General features: G+C 39.3%; 1 protein-coding gene across 2 annotated transcripts in view; it reads right to left on the bottom strand.

Moving 5' to 3' along the window:
* Window positions 1-540: 540 nt before the first annotated feature.
* The window catches only part of ASXL2 (ASXL transcriptional regulator 2), a 131,443-nt gene continuing 112,819 nt past the window's right edge, over window positions 541-19,164 (bottom strand). For both annotated transcript variants that reach the window (XM_082427535.1, XM_082427536.1), the window contains 3 exons: window positions 18,109-18,214; window positions 15,106-15,823; window positions 541-11,521 (listed from right to left, as the gene is read on the bottom strand). In XM_082427535.1, coding sequence (XP_082283661.1) covers window positions 9,038-11,521; window positions 15,106-15,823; window positions 18,109-18,214 — 3,308 coding nt within the window. In that variant the 3' untranslated portion in view covers window positions 541-9,037. The remainder of the gene's footprint in view (window positions 11,522-15,105; window positions 15,824-18,108; window positions 18,215-19,164) is intronic.

Raw genomic sequence — 19,164 nt, 5'->3', positions numbered from 1 at the left:
ATTGTCAAATCCAATTATGAAGATTTCCCTGTTTTAAGAGCTTTAGCTCTTAGGCCTTTGATCCATTTGAGTTAGTTTTTATATATGGTGTAGAGGAAGGGTCCAATTTTATTCTCTTGCATGTGGATATCAGATTTTCCCAAAATTTACTGAAAAGACTGCCCTTTCCTCATTGACTTCTCTTGGCACCATTGTCAAAAATCATTTGACCACATATTTGAGGGTTCATTTCTGGGCTTTCCATTCTATTCCATTTACCTCTATGTCTGTCTTTATGCCATTACCACACTGTTTTGATTACTGTAGCTTTGTAGTATAGGTGTCCTTTTAATTTTTGAAATACATTCCCTCTTCATGGCTCATGTTGAGTTCTTTAACTCTCTTTGCATGTTGCCTGAAGAGACTGGAGTTCTCTGTAGTACCCTAATTTAACCAGGACCCAGGGACAACTGTGCAATCAGGAACAGGGGAAGGGGAAACAAGCAGGTAAGTCATTCAATATGGTGTCTGGTTTCTTTGGAAAAGAAAAGGCACAGTCACTGGAGTAAAACTGTATGCCTTTATTACACATAAAATGAGTCGTTAAAATACAGTTTGTCCATGTGCAGAAACATTATTATACATTCAATTCTGAAGGTAGTTTTATACGACCAATAAAAGGAACAGTCTAAAAGTGGGAAGAATAAAGACAAGAGTGAGAAGGAGCTAAAAGGCAGAGCTTTATCTGTCAAAGTGCTAAGGCCTATGTGCACAAAGATTTTAAAGTAAGACCAACATAAGGTCATTTCTTCCATTCTGATTTCTCTTATGGTATGATGTAATGAGTCACAGAATTAAGACGGGTTTAAAAAAAATAGGTCATAGCACTTACGGCTAAGAGAAAGGTTTTTAATTTCTAGAGTTTCACTTATCGTGTACTCTAGATCTTTCATGGGTTCTAGAAATTTCGTGAAGTCTCTAATAACAAACTTGCTCTTCAATCAGTAGTTTATTATCAGAGAACAAATTGTCAGGTCCTTCCCAGCCCAGAATCTGTCTCCTTATGCAACAAGCAGGTGACCAAATTTGAGACTCTGGAAGTGTTTCATAATTTAAAGCTTGTTCAAAGTGATTACATATAGGTTCAGCTGGGGTCACTTCAAATTGCTATGTCTGAAAACCTAAAATGAAAACAACTGCTGACTTGGGATCCAAGTCCAACTCCAGCATTCCCAAGCTCTAGGTATCTGAAAACATTAGACACTGGTGTTTTGAAAAGAACTGACCCAAGAAATGTAAAATTTTATGTACCACACTTTCCGTAGGAAGGACATAGACTGTGTGTAAAATAATAGTTATCTTCAGACATTTTGACGTTAAATGCATTGCTTTCTTATTGGGCTAATCTGAATTTTAAATATTAAGTACTTAAAAAGAGGATCCATGATTAAAGTTAATAAAGTGCTGACTCAAGTTGGTTTAATATAGTATTTATGAGCCAATGTCTGTGTCACTTAGACACAGGTGCACACTCCTAAATCCTGAGCAGTGGCAAAAGCTGTCACTAGATAGACAATATAGTTCAACAGAAAACTATTACTTAGCCCACAAAATGCCTCAAATCAAATTCCATGTTCCACTCACGGCAATTCATTACATTATGGGAACCCAAAACTTTAAAAAAAATATTCGGTAAAAGGATAAGAATAATTCCAAGTTTACTTAAATCTATCTTAAATCCAGTCTTGGGTTTACCTTTCTTCTCTCCTAGGCACTCGATAGGTTTTGCAGTCAAGATGAAAGGCAGGATTTTAAAAATTCCCTTTAGTTTCTTTTGAGCTTGAAGAACCAGGAAAGTTGAGTTTGCAGTTATTCTTCAGGACAACCCACTATCTAGTCACAGCCCATCTCCACAGCTGATCATCTCTCTCTTCCAGGTTTAGTCTGTCCTTTTTGTTATAAGGAAATCTTTGTAGGGATTCCCTTTTTAGGTTAAGACTGAAAGATACACAGAGGTATAGAGATTCCTTAGTTTATACAGGCCCTATGAAAGAAACCCAATTTTCTATTTAATGTCACTAAGTATAAGGAAAATACAGGATATCTGCCCTCCTAGTTCCTGGACAGAGTTGAGACTGTATTACATGGTTACACCTCATAACTTTTTGACTAAAAGGTGAACATGGATATTTTGGAATACAGAATTCAAGTTGCAAATCCAGTAACCCAGGTAAGGAAAGTTCAATAATAAGCACTGACAAAATATATTCATTTATCCTTTTAAAACCTTTCTACCAGAAAGTCTTAAAGAATTAGGATTTAGGCCACTTTATAAGGGGTAGTGTCCGGCTGAAGCCTCTTTTAATTCAAGTTCTGTGACTTAGAAGTAGAAAGGAAAAAAAAAAAAGTCAATTCTACAATATTAGAATAAAAAGAACAGTAATTTTATCCATTATGGAGGGAAAAAGGGGATGAAATATCTCTAACAATTTTAAATGAATACGCTTCCTTCTCACCAGTCTATAAGATGAAAATCAAGGTTATGTTTTTTTATTCCCTTTAGCTTATTTTGGGTTTGACAGGAAAGCTGCATTATTTACCAAATTGTTATTTGAAAGGGTTAGCTGAACCTAAGATGAAGCATCTTTACTGACATACTGAACAGTATTCATTGAATGGGATTGCTTTCGGCCTGATTTTCTCAATTTAGGTATTACCAAGAGATTCCTTGAAATTCTGATTAATCTCTAGATCTTCCAGAGACAGTTGTCAAAAAAAGGTAAATTTTATCAACCTGGCTGCTCAATTCCACACTGTAATTTCATGTAGGGGCAATGCCTTTCTTTTCTTTCTTCACGTTTGGCCAAGTGCCTCAAATGCTTCTACTTCATAGTTCATTTACTCTTAAACTTCCAACACGTCTTGGGAAATAACGTAGCATGCATTACTCCTTGAGCTGTGAACTAGACATGTGCTGTATGGTTACTACTTTTAGGAAGACCTTTTACAACTTACATGACTGCTTTTCTTTACCTTTGCTTTAGCAGAACCTTAGCACAGTGCTTAGCACATAGATATTCAAAAGGTATTTGAATTAGTGAGTAACATGATTTATGTACAAGAACTAGAAACATGAGAAATTTGATTTGTGAAGACCACTCTTGGTCAACTAGTGTTAAAAGCAATGAACACAGGTTTCTAAGACTCTGTGATGTAAATAAAGGAAAGCTGGGGATCCAAGTTGAAGCTGTGTCATGATGTACTGCTCTTTCTCGATTAACTGCAGTCCAACTATAACTTAGGGTCCTATGTCATTACCTGACTATGAATTTTACTTCCTATGAGGTAGGAATAAATAACAGTAAGTACATATCAGAAATTGGGGGGGGGGTGGTCTTTGTAAACAGTCATCATGAACTGGTTCACACACATTTAAATATTTCACCTTCATTCGTATCTACCTTATATGGGAATTACGAGGATGCAGATGTTCCCTGAGACTTAAAATTTTTCCTTTAGAAATAGTGTATTTTCAGCAAAGATTTAGCGCTGTTCTCTTAGACATCTAAACTATTTTCAATGTTTTGGGCAGCCCTATGTTTGAATTTTCAATTTTTGAAAAATAATAAGGCCGTCTTTTAAAAAACATTCTTGGGACTTCCCTGGTGGTGCAGTGGTTAGGACTCTGCGCTCCCAATGCAGGGGGCACGGGTTCTATTCCTGGATGGGGAACTAAGATCCTGCGTGCCACAGAGCGTGGCCTTACGCGGTGGGGGTGGGGGTGGGCGAAGCATTCTTCTTAAGTATCCTTACTAATTTCCAAAAATTGCTGTTTTTATCAGTTAAAATAACCACAACTGAGGAATTATGGGGAGAACTAGTGAACTACAATTAAAAGTGTTTCATGGGTCATTAAGATATTCTTCAAACTCTGACCTTATTTCCTTTCAGGTCACCAATAAAGCTATATATTATCCATTTTTAAAGAACAGACTATACGCCTTCATTCCCAAAGACTATCTAGGTATCCTTTTGCTTCCTCAATCATATCCTAAAACTAAATATTTACAATCACAAAATGACTTCTCTTGGACAGCAGGACTCGATTATCTCTAGGTATGGTTAACCTCTCCTAATGTTTGGCTCAGTCCTCATTTCCATAAACACCCTTCCTGACATCAGGGAGATCAACATTCAAGTTCTCTTAGCCCTTCTATCTCCAGATCAATTGGGAAGGACATAAAACTGGCTACAAAACTCACTTCTCAAAGAAGGGAAACAGAAAAAAAGTTTTCTATTGTCTTCACAATATTATTTCTTCACATAAACCCTACAGCCTGGAAGGTGGTGGAAGTGAATGTTTGCTAATGAATTATTAACCACTGTGGAGAAAGGAAAACCTATTCCCGCCCCCACCACCCCGAGATATTTTCTTGCCATTTTTTGTCTTAGAAGCAAACAATGGGCACATTAAAAAACAATGCACTGTGTTTTGTTTTTACTTTCCCAGTAACATTAGGTGGTTAGGAGAGAGAACAGTTCAAGGGTGAAAGCACAGAGACAGACATATTAGGAGAATTTAATATTTTTACTAGAGTTTTGAAAGAAATACGCTACCCTGATTTATCACCAAATTCCTCATTTTACTATTTTCTATGCAATCTGTTGGTAATCTTCCAATAGTAGTATAAGGCAACAACTGAGGGCCCTTACCCACACCACTTTCACATGTATGTCAGACCTCAAGATGCACCGAAAACTCCAAGGTTTTTATTTCCACTTTAATTATCTTTTACTTAATAATAAAATGAAAAATAAGAATATATGAATACATACAATCTATATACATATATTTATTGCAAATACTTAAAATTCTTATGTAAAATGATTTTTCTATATTTGTGAAAAAATATGACTTTTTAAATGGTGTTGACACCAACTTCTCTGTACATACCCTCAATTCCAATGTTAACAATTCCTTTAAAAAGGCAAAAGACACAAAAGTTTAGCATTTACCAAACCAGTCTGTACAAACCTTTTAGCCAGAAGGAAAAAAAAATAGCTTGTGGTAAATAAGTCAATTTTCTATTAAAATAAAAAATAAACTCCAAAACTCTTCCCCTTATTGCATTTTTTTGGAAATAATCTGAGTGTCTTTAGAGTAACTTCCTTTGAAATAATTTCTGCCTTAACAGTGAGGCCCTACATTAAACATACCTTATATGAGAAATTCAAAGTCTCCCACTGTCACTTTTTACATAGATATTAAAATATATATTACTTAAAATATATTACTGGAAAGCTATTTTTAAAATTGATCTTTAATAGTTGTATCAAATGTAAAGCATTAAAAAAAATAAGTAACCAAGAATCTATGAAGGTCTTACTTCCAACTTTAGGAACTGTTTTACCTATTGTTCTCTTTCAATAGGTTATGTAGGTATTGAAACACGGTAGGAAAGATCCCTGCCTATCATCATGTTTCTCGGAGTCTCTTTGGACTATTCTATAAATTGAGCTGCAAACTACCCTTGGCCAAGTTTTTTTACTTAGCACATTGTTGTAATGCAACGGGGAGACTTTTCTCTCCTTGCTGTGAAATCTCTAGGTCACAGAGAAAACAACCCTGGTACTGCTTACTGACAATGAGCTCTAGAAACAAATAGTGATGTAATGACCAGAGAAGACCCCCTCATTATAACAAATAATTTCACCCAAGAGTTCTTCAAGGACTCTTAGGTGAAGAAAGGTAATAAGAGCAATTAGGATGGTAAACGGTCCAATTATTAATGTACGAATTTATGCCTTCACCTGGAAGGCAATGACGTCTTCCTTTGGCTATTTATTTAAATCTGTGCTAACTCCTAAAACATCTACACTGTGTGCCTTCCCAGCCCATATAAGTATGCTTCCCCTGCCCCAAGAAAAATTTCCCATCTGCCAGACCTTATTCTTAAAGATGTTACATGGGGTACCACAGACAGCTTCAGTATCGTCAACACAGGGGTTACGTAGGGCAAACAACTCCAGGTTATTTTGGCTTCATTTTCTGTTTAATAGGATGGAGAATTTTAATAAAAATTCTTTAAAATTTAGGGAGTCCTCTCTACTAGACAACTTAGAACATTCGCAAGTAAGACTGAGATGATATATTGTTAATGCCACCTCCCCAAGGTGACCTGAAGTGGAAGGTTATCTGAAGGCTTGAGAAGCATACCCTGGAGGCATAAGCATCAGGCATAATGCCTGACTAGTCACTGGAAATAGTGCAACTTAATACCATAAAAATAAGCTTAGCACTTATTAGAAACATTTCAGACTGAATTGAAAGGTAAAGTAACTGAAAACCTAAGATAAAAACTGCTTTAAAGGTACTGGAATACCATATTCTAATAATTTAAAGGTTTTCTTGTTCCTACTGCTTCATTTTCAAAAGGGCCAGATTGTAATTTTTCTTTTCTTTTCAGCTCAGTCAGCACATAAGATGAATGACCTTCTATGTGAAACCGTTTTGAAACCAACTGATAGATTGCATTCAATTTTCTACCAATCTAAGAGAATCTAACTATTCTCTCATTCAGTCAAGAGTGAGGCAGTGTACCTAGTTGACGATTTATTGAATATTTTATTAGCTGGGTATTATTTGTAAAGAGAATCTGGTGAATAGTAATGCTTAGGACCTAATCTGCAAGAGCCTGGGTCAAGATGAATAGGCACGATATGGTTTGCTCTCTAAATGGACTTGAAAATCCCTGATGCCCTTCCTCCCTTCCTGGTTAGTCTGTCCATCCTCAGATTAAGAGAACCATGGAGGAGAGACTTTCTATGATAGGAAAGGTGTGAAGAAGAAAAATCATTTTGAAAATCCAAATTGGTTAACTCGTGCTCACCGTGGGGTCGGTTCTGAAACAGTCAACCACTTCCGGCAGGCAGACCACCCCTCAGTCCTGCCACTCAAGTGGGGAGTGAGGAAGCTGGGAATGGAGAGTTTTAACTGGCAATAGGTCTTTTTAACACCCGCTGGGATTACCCAGGGCACTGAAAGTTTGGGAACAGAACCATGGTTTCTGACTCCTACTGGTTATTGGCTGGAGAACTTGCTCCTTATCCCTGGATCCTGACAGATTTCTTACCTCTTAGCTATGTGTGTGCTGGAAGAAAAAGGGAAGTTAGAAGGACATCAAATTATCTTGGCTGAAACTAGAACACAGATATTAATCCTATATTTGCTTTGGGCCACAAAAAACTCAGAAACAAAAAATAAAAAATAGAAGTAAATAGTTTCTTATGGGGTTTGAAAGTATTAAAAGAGTGTATGTATAATGCAGGAGGTGAGGTAGGGAGGGGTGGGTAGCAGAATGGGTGCAAAGCTAAGATTACTACTGCCTACTTGCCCCTAATCTGGAATGTGACTTAGTTAACGAGTTTAAACTGTTCTGCATTTTGTATATATCACATCCTGAATATTAAGTACAACTACGACTGTACTAGGTTGCACTAATAATATATGTCCTTTACATACATGAAATTAGGAGATTTGAAGTCAATATGCAAATGATGCACACTGACAATCCCCAACTTTTTCATACTGAATTCTGGTAAACTGTAGATTTATTTTAATGTTCTTTAACCATGACCTAAATGTATGTACTCAAAAATTCTTTAGTCACTAGAGACAGGATTCAACAAAAAGGAAACAAAAAATAAACAAAAACAAACAATAAAAATTTGCAGCTGATTTCTTTTCCTTTCTAGATGTTCCCTAAGTCATTCACTAAAGCCCCTTTACATTAGAAACTTCTAGTGCGTAGAGAGTAGTCCAAGAAAGGGGACATGTTTTCTAAAACAGGAAAAATGTCTGACTTTTACTGTGTGTGTGTGTGTGCACACACACATGTATGTTCAGAGTAATATATAAGATTACTCCCATATTCCTCAGATGCCCGGGAGGTCAAAACAGGTTTAACAGAATGGGCAAATGTGGTATTAATGAGTTTTTCTACCTGTAGCAACAGCTGACTGTAGAACATTAGGTAACAGGTTGGGAGAGAAGAGGATGAGAGGGGCTACTTTGTTTCTAGTGTTAAAATTGTTTTCCAAAGTTCTTTATGTTCAGTTCAACAGTTTCTGCACCTTTACTCTGCTTACCCAACAAAACACATAGTTCAAATCGCCCTAACACTTTTCTGTTAATTTTATACTAGTATTTCAAACTTGTTTGTAAGCTCCCACGAATGACTAAATCCTCGGAGATTATTGCTGGAATTACTGCCCTGCACGGGTGATGGTAACCCAAGGGGCCCAGTGAGGCAAACTTTTCATGGACCACACTCCCTGCTTCAGGGCAAGGGAGTGGGATTAGGGAACAGCAGGGATCCGCAAACTGCAAGCAGAGTGCCTGGCAATAGTACTGGTTCATGGAAGCCAAGAACCAAGTCAGAATTTTCAGAGTCTGAAGTACTGCCTGTGAAATTAATACCTTATTACCAAAAATTTGAACTTGAGAAGGTTCCATCTAAGGTAAAGGGACGGTGTAAACCCTGAATCCACTCCTGCGAAGGCTGAATAACCTATGTAAAGCCTGCAGTCAGACAGTCAAGACATAATCAACATGGTCATTTCTTCAGACCATTCCCTCACTCCTTTCTTGTCCTAGCCTCTTAAGAAAGGGCAGAAGGGAAATCGCTTCCTTTCACCATGCATGGCATTAAACTTTTCAAAGTCACATGAAGTGGAACATCAATCTGAAGTCAAAGTAATACATTATTACCTCAACACCTGGAAAAATGTTAAAACAAGATGTGACATATTTACATGATTCTGTAAGTGCAAACTTGTCACAAATTCACAAAGTCTTGCTTGACTTGGACTTACTATACAAGGTGCTTTTCCTCTAAAATGTAAGATCTGTACTCTGTATTCCTGATTAAGTAACACTTGTCTCTTAAGACAACTGAAACCTAGTTTATTTCTGTGATTCCAAAAGAACTCAAAAACCACATCTGTCAACCCTTCCCCCTTCCTGCCTCCTTTACAGTGTGTTCTCCTTCTAGTCTCATTACCGAACGACAAGGCAGGAGACACACAGTTTGGAGGGGCCAATGCAATCATCGTGGCAGAAGGCTCCACACCCCTTGCACATGATCATGGCTTTCAATCGGCAGTAACATTTCGAAGGTGTGTCCTCTATGCTGTTCTCTTCAGGAAAGGCCTGAACAGGAATGGTCTGGCCGTGGCTGCTGGGATTCATAGCTTGGCCAGCAGGGATGGTCGTGACAGTCACTGAAAAGGACATGACATCCCCGACATTGCTAGGTACCTGGCTACAGTCAGGCATCCCCGCTACGGCGGAGTTATGGTCCAAGTCCGATGAGGTGGAGACGTTGATCATGCCTCTGTAGCTTGGCCCAATCTGTGTGGGGCTTCCATACAGCTTTGGGGTTTGCAGCGGTGGAAGGAGTAGAGACTGATGGGTAGGACTGTCTGCAGGTAGAGGAAGAGCAGTAGAATTGAAAAGCTCGGGGCTGCTCCGCACGGTCTTACCTCTCGCCGCGTGAGCCATCTGCTTCTGTGCTGCCTGAATAAAATCTCTGGCTAGGGTCTTCTCATCAAATGTTTGGCTTCTAGTGAACAGGTAATTTTCCTTGCTTAAAGTGGTTTGCTCAGGCACTGGTGTCTCTGCCTTCACATTCTTTTTAGCTGAACAGTCACTGGTGGATAGGGTTTCTCTACTGTGGGGTCCTGAACTTGCTTCACACTTGCCAGAACTCTGGGAAGCCTGCGGCTCCTCCTTCACCATGACAGATTCTTGCTCATCACCAGTACTTTCCTCATCAGTATCATCTTCTTTACCGCTGCTACTATCTCCTGCTGCATTTTTACAATCTGTATATCCCATTTTCAAGGCCTCAGTGGGGCTACTTAGACAAAATCGGTCTTCGGGGTTTACAGAATGGGTCCTCCTAAGGCTCTCTGAACCCCGGCCATAGGTGGAAATGTTAAGTAAGTAGTGACCTGCCATTGCAGGCTTGGATGTCCTTCTGCCAGCAAAACCCAGCATAAACCTCTGGCTTGTGGAGATGTCCTCTAACTGGAAACCTGAGTGAGTGAAGTTGAACTGGGAGGGCTGCACAAACGAGAGAACATTCTGCCTCCGAACCCTTTGGATGAGTGTCTGAAGGATCTGATCTTGGGTTGCTTTACTTAGTCCTTCTTGGTATTGGTGTGTGTCAATGCTAGCGTCCCTTAGATCCTTACCTGAAAAGAGCTGAAGGGGTCTTGGAACCTGGGGGAGCTGCTTACTTTGCAAACTTTTACCCAGTTGCTGTGTAGCTGGATGGGACTGTCTCTCATTAACTTCCTCTCTGGTGCTATTTTCTGTTACGCTGGTACCTGCGAGTGCTCCTATCATCATCCCCTTTTCCTCTTTTGTAGTTAGTGGAACAGTTTTCATTTCAACTTTGGTGAGAGGTTTAGGCAGAATTTGCTCCAGGGGAACATCTTTGCCTTGCAGCAGCTGAGTTACCAAAGGATTATTAGCAGGGATATTAGAGCTTGGCCTCGAAATGGGTCCATTCATACTTGAAGAAGCTCCCAGGGTCTTAAGGCTAGAAGCTGCTGGCAAAGTGCTCGAGGATGGAGCTGATCCAGTAGGTGCTATGGTTACAACGACCTGGGGTACAGGAAGCTTCTCTAAAGAGGCTGTTGTTAATAAAGATGTTAAAGGGGAGGGAGTCATATCCACTGAAGCACTAGCACTTATCTCCGCCGAGGCTGGAGGGTTTGGTGTATTCTTACTAGAACCTGCTTTGGGCTCAACTGTGCCATCGACTGCAAAATGAACAGGTGAGGCACCTGCGATTAGAGCAGGATCTGCTGGAGTAGGAGGTGCTTTCTCCTGCCTACCATTACTGGGCCCCTGTGGGTGGCTAAGAGAGGCCACCGTGGCTGCCGCCCTGGAGGGATTCAGTTTTTCATTACTTACTTTCCCTAAAGCTGGTGGGGGTGTGTTAGCGTGGGCTGGTGACGGGACACTTGAGCACGCTCCACTGATGGCAGATGGTGGAGGCACTGAGGAGGTTTGCTGTAGTTGTGCTCCAGAGACACTGTGAGACTGTGCCTGGCCTGGGGTCTTGGTCTCAGATTGGGGCTGAGTCTCTGGACCACAGGGTAAAAGCTCTCTCGTACCTCCCCTGCTTCCAGTTCCTGCCAGTTCCAGTGTGGGGCCCTTTCCAGTTTCACTGACTCTGTTTGAGTCTGGACTCCCTCCTCTAGCAGTTCTCCTTTCAGCCCCCTCTCCTGGACCTTGTCCACCCCCTGGGCCAGGTCCTGGAATGGTCCCTCCAACTGAGGCGGCTGCAGCAGCTGCGGCTGCAGCAGCAGCTGCTGCCCTCTGTGCTTTGACCAGCTGGGCTTTTGCTTTGATGTCTGCGAGAGTTCTGGCTCCTGTTCTGTTAGGACTAGTGATGGAGATTGGAAAACGAGCCCTGGGAGAGACCTGCGATGTAGGAAACGGCATGGGGGAGATTCTGGAGACCGGGATCTGAAAGAATTAGGGGGGAAAAAAACAACAGAGCTTAGTTTTCATTTATAAGAGCAATCAAACTTCATTAACACAAATTCTGAGTAGGGTGAACCCTATGACAAGGACGGGAAGCCTGTGACTAAGAGACTAAACCATGGGGACAGCCACACAGGTTTGTCTCCAGGGTCCTTTCAACTCCTCTTCTGGTGCCAAGGACTCCCCTCCCTCGACATCCACTCCCACCCCAAAGCCTCAAACCTCTTCTTACAACACAGCTCTCTCTTAATGTCACTACTACTCATAATAGCTGATCACTTAAGATAGAGACCTTTCTATGGTATCTACATTTTAAAATGTGTGTAAAAGCAAGAAGACAGAAACAGAAGAAATAAAGAAGTAGCACACCATTACTGTCTTTTACTTCTTGGCTTTACTACCGAGGTCCAGAGGAAAATTCTTGTTCTCTTCTCTTTTACACACGCACACTTGCACAGCTAAGCATACAGGCTGAATTATCTCAAATTACAGAGGCTTCTAGACTGCACTGGAAGGAAGACAGTGTGTGATCCACTCTGCCCACCCACATGACGAGGTAGGTATATAATGTCTGTAATGTTAACCAAAGTCATTCTCACCCCCTGCTGGCATTATACTTATTTGTGGAGCTTTTAAAAAATATACATCCTCTCAGTCCTGTCCCTAAAATTACAAATAGAACTCCTAGAGAAAAAATGCATTTCTAAAAAGCTTCTTACGAGATTCTGATGCATCATTAGGTTTGAAACCACTGATTTTCATATCATAAAATATTATACCTGAAAGGAATCTGACTCCTGTTCAAAACAATACTTTGAAAGCTACTGGAATTAATTAGAATGAACCAGTATCTGGGCCTTTCTAAGAGTTGGCAGAACTTAAAAGAGCAAAAAACTGTTACAGATGTTCTAGGACATGTAATTAAAAACATATTAAGCCGCTGAGCTCTAAGAAAATGCATGTCATCTTTCTGGAACTCCTTAAATTGAGACTAATAAAGTCACTAAAGATTTTTCATTATCTGCAATACCCATTTCTAAAAAGGTCAGCAGTCCTGAAGAATTCTCTGTCATTCAGAAGTTAGACCTGTAGGATTCTGTAACACCTGTCACAAAGCCCACATATTTCTCATCATGAGATATACTCAATCTCTCTCTGAAAGCTGAAATCTGCTTTACATCCAACTGCACACAGTATTTTAGAAGCTGCCCAGAGTAAGAAAGAAGCAACTGTTGCCCCTTGGTAATACCATCTAGAAGAGACAACTAATAGGGGGAAAAACAGATAAAACTAGAAAATTAAAAACAAGAAAGTAAAAAGCACAGTTGTGTAGGGGAATCATATATAGGGAACAAGAAACCTTACATTAGAATAATCTTGAGAATAACAACATATCCAGCACAATAAAGGATACCTATCATAATGACTGAATATCATTAATAACATGTTGATTAAATAAGGACAATCCTTAAGAGTGGTTAAAATAAAAAGTTTTAATGCTTAAAAATGATAATTTTCAGTTATTTATGTAACTAGTCCTATTACCTGTTTATGTAGAATAAATGAGATGTTATACTTTTTTTTTTTTAAGTACAAAAACCACACAAGCTTTCTAGGCACTGATAACAATTCAACAATTTAACTTATTGAGAAGCCCTACCCTGGTATAGCAAAGGAATTAGATTCTTTCTATTATGATTGTACACTGAATGGAAAATACATAATGTCTGTTTGAGTTGTCCATCTCTCTCTATACATATATGTATATATTTTATATTGTAGATATGCATATATAAAATATATATATGTGCATATATAATTTTATACACATATACATATATAACATTTGTAATAAAATTCAAATTTTGTTTTTCTATTTAAGTTTTGTTTAAAAGATTTTGTTCTGTTATAAATTACATTAAGCTTTGTCTAAGAAAATGGGATTTGAGATAGGGTCTAAGGTAAGAGAGTTACTAAAGCAACTTCTGGTGGAAAGTTTTTGGGGAAATGAGGAAGGAGAAGTAAAAGAAAGGAAAAAAGTTAAATAACATTAACTTGGTCACAATGGATTTAAGTTTTCAGTGTAGAGTCTCTTTGGATTAGCAGAAAGATGAGGAAATAGAAATGATGGTTCTTACCCAGTGTCATTTATATAAAGTAAAACCTAGACTATAACTCAGCTCTCAGGTTTAGAGATAAGTTCTAATTGACATGCATTAAAGAAAGGTTTCTCATATTTTTATAAGAAGAAGAATACAAGTCATTATCATAAAACTCAGAATCTCTAGCAAAGCATGACAGTGTATGCTAATGGTAGAAAAATATCAAAAAAAAAGAAAAAGAAAAAAGGAGAGATTCCTAAGTGCTGAAATCACAAATCTTAAAATTAAAAAGTAATGAAGAACATCATACTATTATGATGCAAAATGAGAGAGATAAGTCTCACAGTGCATGAAACAGGTCAAGTACTAGTAACTTGAGTGTTTCCAAGGGATATTTCCAGGTAGGACTTTGGTTAGTCTAAGTTGAATAAAAAAGGGAAAAAAGTATTTCTATTTGGCTTATTTTGTTTTTTACTTGTATTCTAATGTGAATGAATACTACCCAGTGCCTGGGTTCATAGTAGACACAACAGTGTTAATAAATACTATTAATAAAATGTATTAAATCAATAAATACTATTAATAAAATGAAGAATGAACTGCAAACTGATATTAGGCACAAGCCCAAGTACACACTAAGGCAGTGACACTGCTACAGAAATTTAAAAGATCTGATATGCAGCAATATAGGGCTAAGACACAAGTTAATCCCATATCCTAAGCAGTAGAGCTTAGCAAGGCTATTCCATCTTACTAAGGTCCCTCAAGTGACCAGCGGTGACTCATGGCAGCCACACAAATTTCCTTTAAAAGGCTGGAACTAAAAGGTAGTTCCAGACTCTCAGAACATCAAATCAGCTATGGCAGCAATAATTGACACATTATTGACTGGGAATTTTTGTAGAAACTAATGCCTGTGGCTGTAATACATCTCCAGTCAATAAAGTGTTACATATCATGGCTCTTGATACTAAGATGTGATCTCTTAATCACATCAATGACCTCCTCCTGTTTATTATTATACTTATTATTTTGTCACATGAGACAAAATACTTTCCATAACTGTCTTAAAATACAAGAGTAGCCAGCAGGGGTGTGGGTGGAGGTGGACTGCACTAGATATTCAGATATCTGAATAAGTATTCAAACCCCAATAAAGATCTGTGAGGACGCAGTTCTTTTTTTATGATTTTTTGTTTTATTGGAATATAATCGCTTTACAATGTTGTCTTAGTTTCTGCTGTAGAACAAAGTGAACCAGCTATATGTATACATATAAGGATGCAGTTCTAAATGCCTGTTTCTTAATAATTTTACTCGTATATGACCACAGTTACATGCATATCAAATATATACAACTGCTTCTGCATTAAGAAATACCACAAATATTTGAAACTTAGTAGGTACAACCAAAAACTTAGTGTTCAGACCATCTTTCTTTTTCAATTCTTCCCGCTCTCTTACCTTGAGAGGTGGTACTTTCCGCACCTGGAACCTGTCCCCTCTACTGAGAAAGGGCTGTGGGGAGACTTGAAATGGCTGCTGGTGCTGGCGATTCTCAGTGACACGTGGTCTTTTCTCCCAGTTTGTAGAGGCCTCTTCTTGGGTGACAGAAGATTTCCTCTTGAGGCTTTCTGGGCTGTGATCAGCCAGAGTTGATGGAGGCTCTTTCATAGTGGTCTCCTGTAGACCTGCTTCTACTATGGGCTTCACTACTGTTGTTTCTACCCCAGGGCTCTTGGGTTTGCTCAGGGATGTAACTAAAGCTTCCTGGCTTTCATTTTTGTTATAATTTGAAGTTGTAGTGAGATGATTCTCTTTCTCAGACTCCTGTTCAGCAGAGGCAACTGGCTTTTGCTCCAAAAGAGCCTCATCCTTTGGGCACTTGATGGGAGGAACGCTGCTAAGCTCATTTGTATTGGTAGCTGAGGAAAGTAGGGGCTCTGGGGATTTGGAGTTTGGCTGCATCTTATCTTGGCTTTCATGCTCTTCTTTTCTGACTGGTGATGGCAGTTGCAGTACTTCTTCTTTAGACACTAACTGGGGAATTACTGGGACTATACTGACAGGAGAGGCCTCTGAAGGAAGCATGGATTTTGGTTGCTCAGCTGGGGTTTTCTTTACTTTGGGATCGTTGGGTGAAGCTGTCAATTTCTTTGAATCTTCAAGGCTCAGGCCAGAACTAAAAGGCGGAAGAAAGAAATACTGTAGTTGAGAAATGGCCTATGTTATTGAATATATTATGAGATAATGGTGTATGACAATGTCTAGAAGAACCTGTGACACTTAGTAGGTAATTTTCATATATTATCTTCACTATTATTATTAGTGAAGGGTCTGGAGCCAGAGCGCCTGGATTCAAATCCTGGCTCTGATACCTACTATCCATGTAATAAGTAAGTGACTAGCCTTCTGTATCTCAGTTTCTTTAATTGTACCTTGTGTTGCTATTATGAGTAACTAAATTAATGCATGTGAAGTACTTAGAATAAGCACCTAGCACATAATAAAAGCTCAATATAATGTTAATTATTATTATTACTTCTGCTTACAAAGGGGCTACATTGCCTAGAGGCATGGATCACAGACTACCCACAGAGCAGTTAAAGAAGACAAAGACCCATGTACCCTGGGACTGTGGGTTTGGACTGTGATCAGCTCTACTCTGCAGCACCTGCAGAAAGGCTGGCACAAGAAATCTCAGGGACCCCGAGGAGACAGCAGGAGAGCTGGCTGCCAATATTCGCTAGAGGTTGAAAACGAGAACTCACTTGGTATAGCTCTAAAATTCTGAGATCAAGTGCCTCTGAGCTATCCTGGGAGTGAAGAACAAGTGAGACTTCCACAGTGTGGCCTGGCTAAGAGCTAGGCTACCCTGTAGGGGTCACTAGAGACTCCTCTTATAACAAGCAAAAACAAGATAGCCCTCTTTGGTGACTTCAGTAATCAGTACTGCACCCCTGAGATGGAATGGCTAAGGACGAATCTGGACAGTAATCAAATATAGTCCTTCCAAAAAGCTGGCAAGAAAGTAATAGCTAAAAACAGAAAGACCCAAGAATGGCTGTAATGCTCCATCTTATAAGGAGGGAATGAACAATATTTATGGAATAACTGCTACCTATAATAATGGTCTAAATGTATTCACCCTCGTTTCTGTAGAAAAGCTCAAAGCTCATACCAAGAAGGTAGAAAAATTGGTGTACAGTGCTCTTCATCTCATTAAGAATCACTTCTGAAATGACCATGAAGGGGATCAAGGAACACTACATGGAGATAAGGAAAAGAGCCATTCGTTCTCAAGCTATGGTTATGGAATATCCTTAAAGGCTGCCATCAGGTAGGAAGGGAGACTAATAGACAATTAAAACTCTGGGTGTTCAATTCTATTTCAAACAATAGCTCCACTGTCATCTATTTAAGTGTCCCCATTAAGATTTTTTTTTTTTTGGCTGCACTGCATGGCTTGTGGGACCTTAGCTCCCTAACCAGGGATTGAACCTGGGCCACAGCAGTGAAAGCGCCGAGTCCTAACCACTAGAACACCGGGGAAATCCCCCCATTAAGATTTTGTTAGGAAAAAAACTGACTCAGACTATAGCCCCTTGAGAAAAGGGTCTGTATCTTGATTCAGCTATGAATATCTTCCAGTGCCTTCTACAGAAGAAAGGCTGTTTAATTACACGTTGAATACAATGGTCCATATTACAGGATTCCTTAGTGATTCTGGATAACTTATCCTATTGTGGGATAACTGACTACAATAAAAAAATGTATAGAACTTCAGTATTCTTATATATTATAAAGTTACTGGAAGAAAAACCAATCTATTCAAAGTAAGGACTCTAATTCAAGATAATAAATTTTTTTTTTTTTTTTTTTAAAAAAAGAAAACACACCATCTACAATGGTAATATGTGTTAAGAGTCAAGGATTGGGACTTCCCTGGTGGTCCAGTGGTAAAGAATCTGCCTTACAATGGAGGGGACGCGGGTTTGATCCCTGGTCAGGGAACTAAGATTCCACATGCTGTGGGGCAACTAAGCCCATGCGCCATAACTAATGAGCTTGAGTGCCTCAACGAGTGAGTCCACGTGCTCTGGAGCCCATGCGCCCTCGAGCCCGTGTGCCACAACTAGAGAGAGAAAAACCCGCACGCCACAACTAGAGAGAAGCCCGCGTGCCACAAGGAAGAGCCTGCACACCACAAGGAAGAACCCACGCACCACAACTAAGACTCGACATAGCCAAATAAATTTTTAAAAAAAGAGTCAAGGATTATGAGTAATCCAATTCTGTGTACCTAAGATTCGTAAGAAAAAAAAATTTTTCTTGGTAAAAAAGAACTAGTGAAAAAAAATGAAGGAAATTGCAGACTAGATTTTCTGGAAAGGTAATAAGATGAAGCACCACATGACGTATGTATAGGAATTAACACTGGTTTACAGAACCTGTCTTGATATTTACCTCTGACCATAGTAGCTTTCAAAGAATTGTTCTTTCCAAGGCTCTACTTTTTTCTCCTTCTCAATCTCTTGTCGAATTCTCACCTGCATCTCAGGTGTAAACTCACCTGTATGTACCAAGGGGGAAAAAAAAGATATTCAATAGAAATATGCTATTTGCTACTTTCAACTATTTGTAAATCATGACAGACTCATGCAGGAGTCAGAATACTATCACATGAAAGTAATAGAAATGCCCCCAAATTCCTCACTGTAAGGGGAACTACCTAGGAGCCGTCAGGTGAAATAAAAACCCTTGCACGCCACTCCATGTAGTTACCAGTGCGCAGCTGAAGTTAACTGGCCACTTCTCTGGGCCTTTCTTGTAGCAACCCTCACCTCTGCTTCAAATATCATAGTCCCTCTAGATTTCTTACAAACCTTGAGTCTGTCATTTCTCTTCCACTGGAAAAATAGTCATCTGGTCATAGGCTTTCAGTAAATAATGCCACTGGACACTTTATTATTAAAAAGTTCTGTTTCTCCAAGGCAACCTGTGCTTTAGACCTTTTAGCTCTAACTGCATAATGAACAGTTATGGCCCTGCTTAAAGACATCTGAGGTTCCAGTAAAAAGGTAGGGAGTAGGAATTCCCTGGTGGTCCAGTGGTTAGGACTTTGTGCTTTCACTGCCGAGGGCCTGGGTTCAATCCCTGGTCGGTGAACTAAGATCCCACAAGCTGCACGGTGTGGCCAAAAAAAAAAAAAAAAAAAAAGTAGGGAGTTATTTTGGAGTTGTTAGTTTTCTAATTGTTCCAGAAACTGTATGAGTCTAGTGCCCTAGCAACAAGACACTCAATATGCCAAAGACACAGCTGCTCTGAATATGCCATTTATTTTCAAAACTACCAACCACGCCTCAATTCTTCCCACTCTATCAGTAGAGAACAATGAATGTGCTTGGTAGGCCATCTTCAAACCTGTGACTCAGATAGGCTGTTTTTTTATTCTCTAATACCCAGGACATTAGAGAATAAGAAGTGGAAATGGTAGATTTGAAGTTTAAGACCTCCTGAGGG

Source organism: Balaenoptera physalus, assembly GCF_965194825.1.
Source record: "Balaenoptera physalus genome assembly, chromosome: 15".
Taxonomy (NCBI): domain Eukaryota; kingdom Metazoa; phylum Chordata; class Mammalia; order Artiodactyla; family Balaenopteridae; genus Balaenoptera; species Balaenoptera physalus.
The sequence above is the reverse complement of the archived record's forward strand: the minus strand, read 5'-3'. Positions and strand labels throughout refer to the sequence as shown.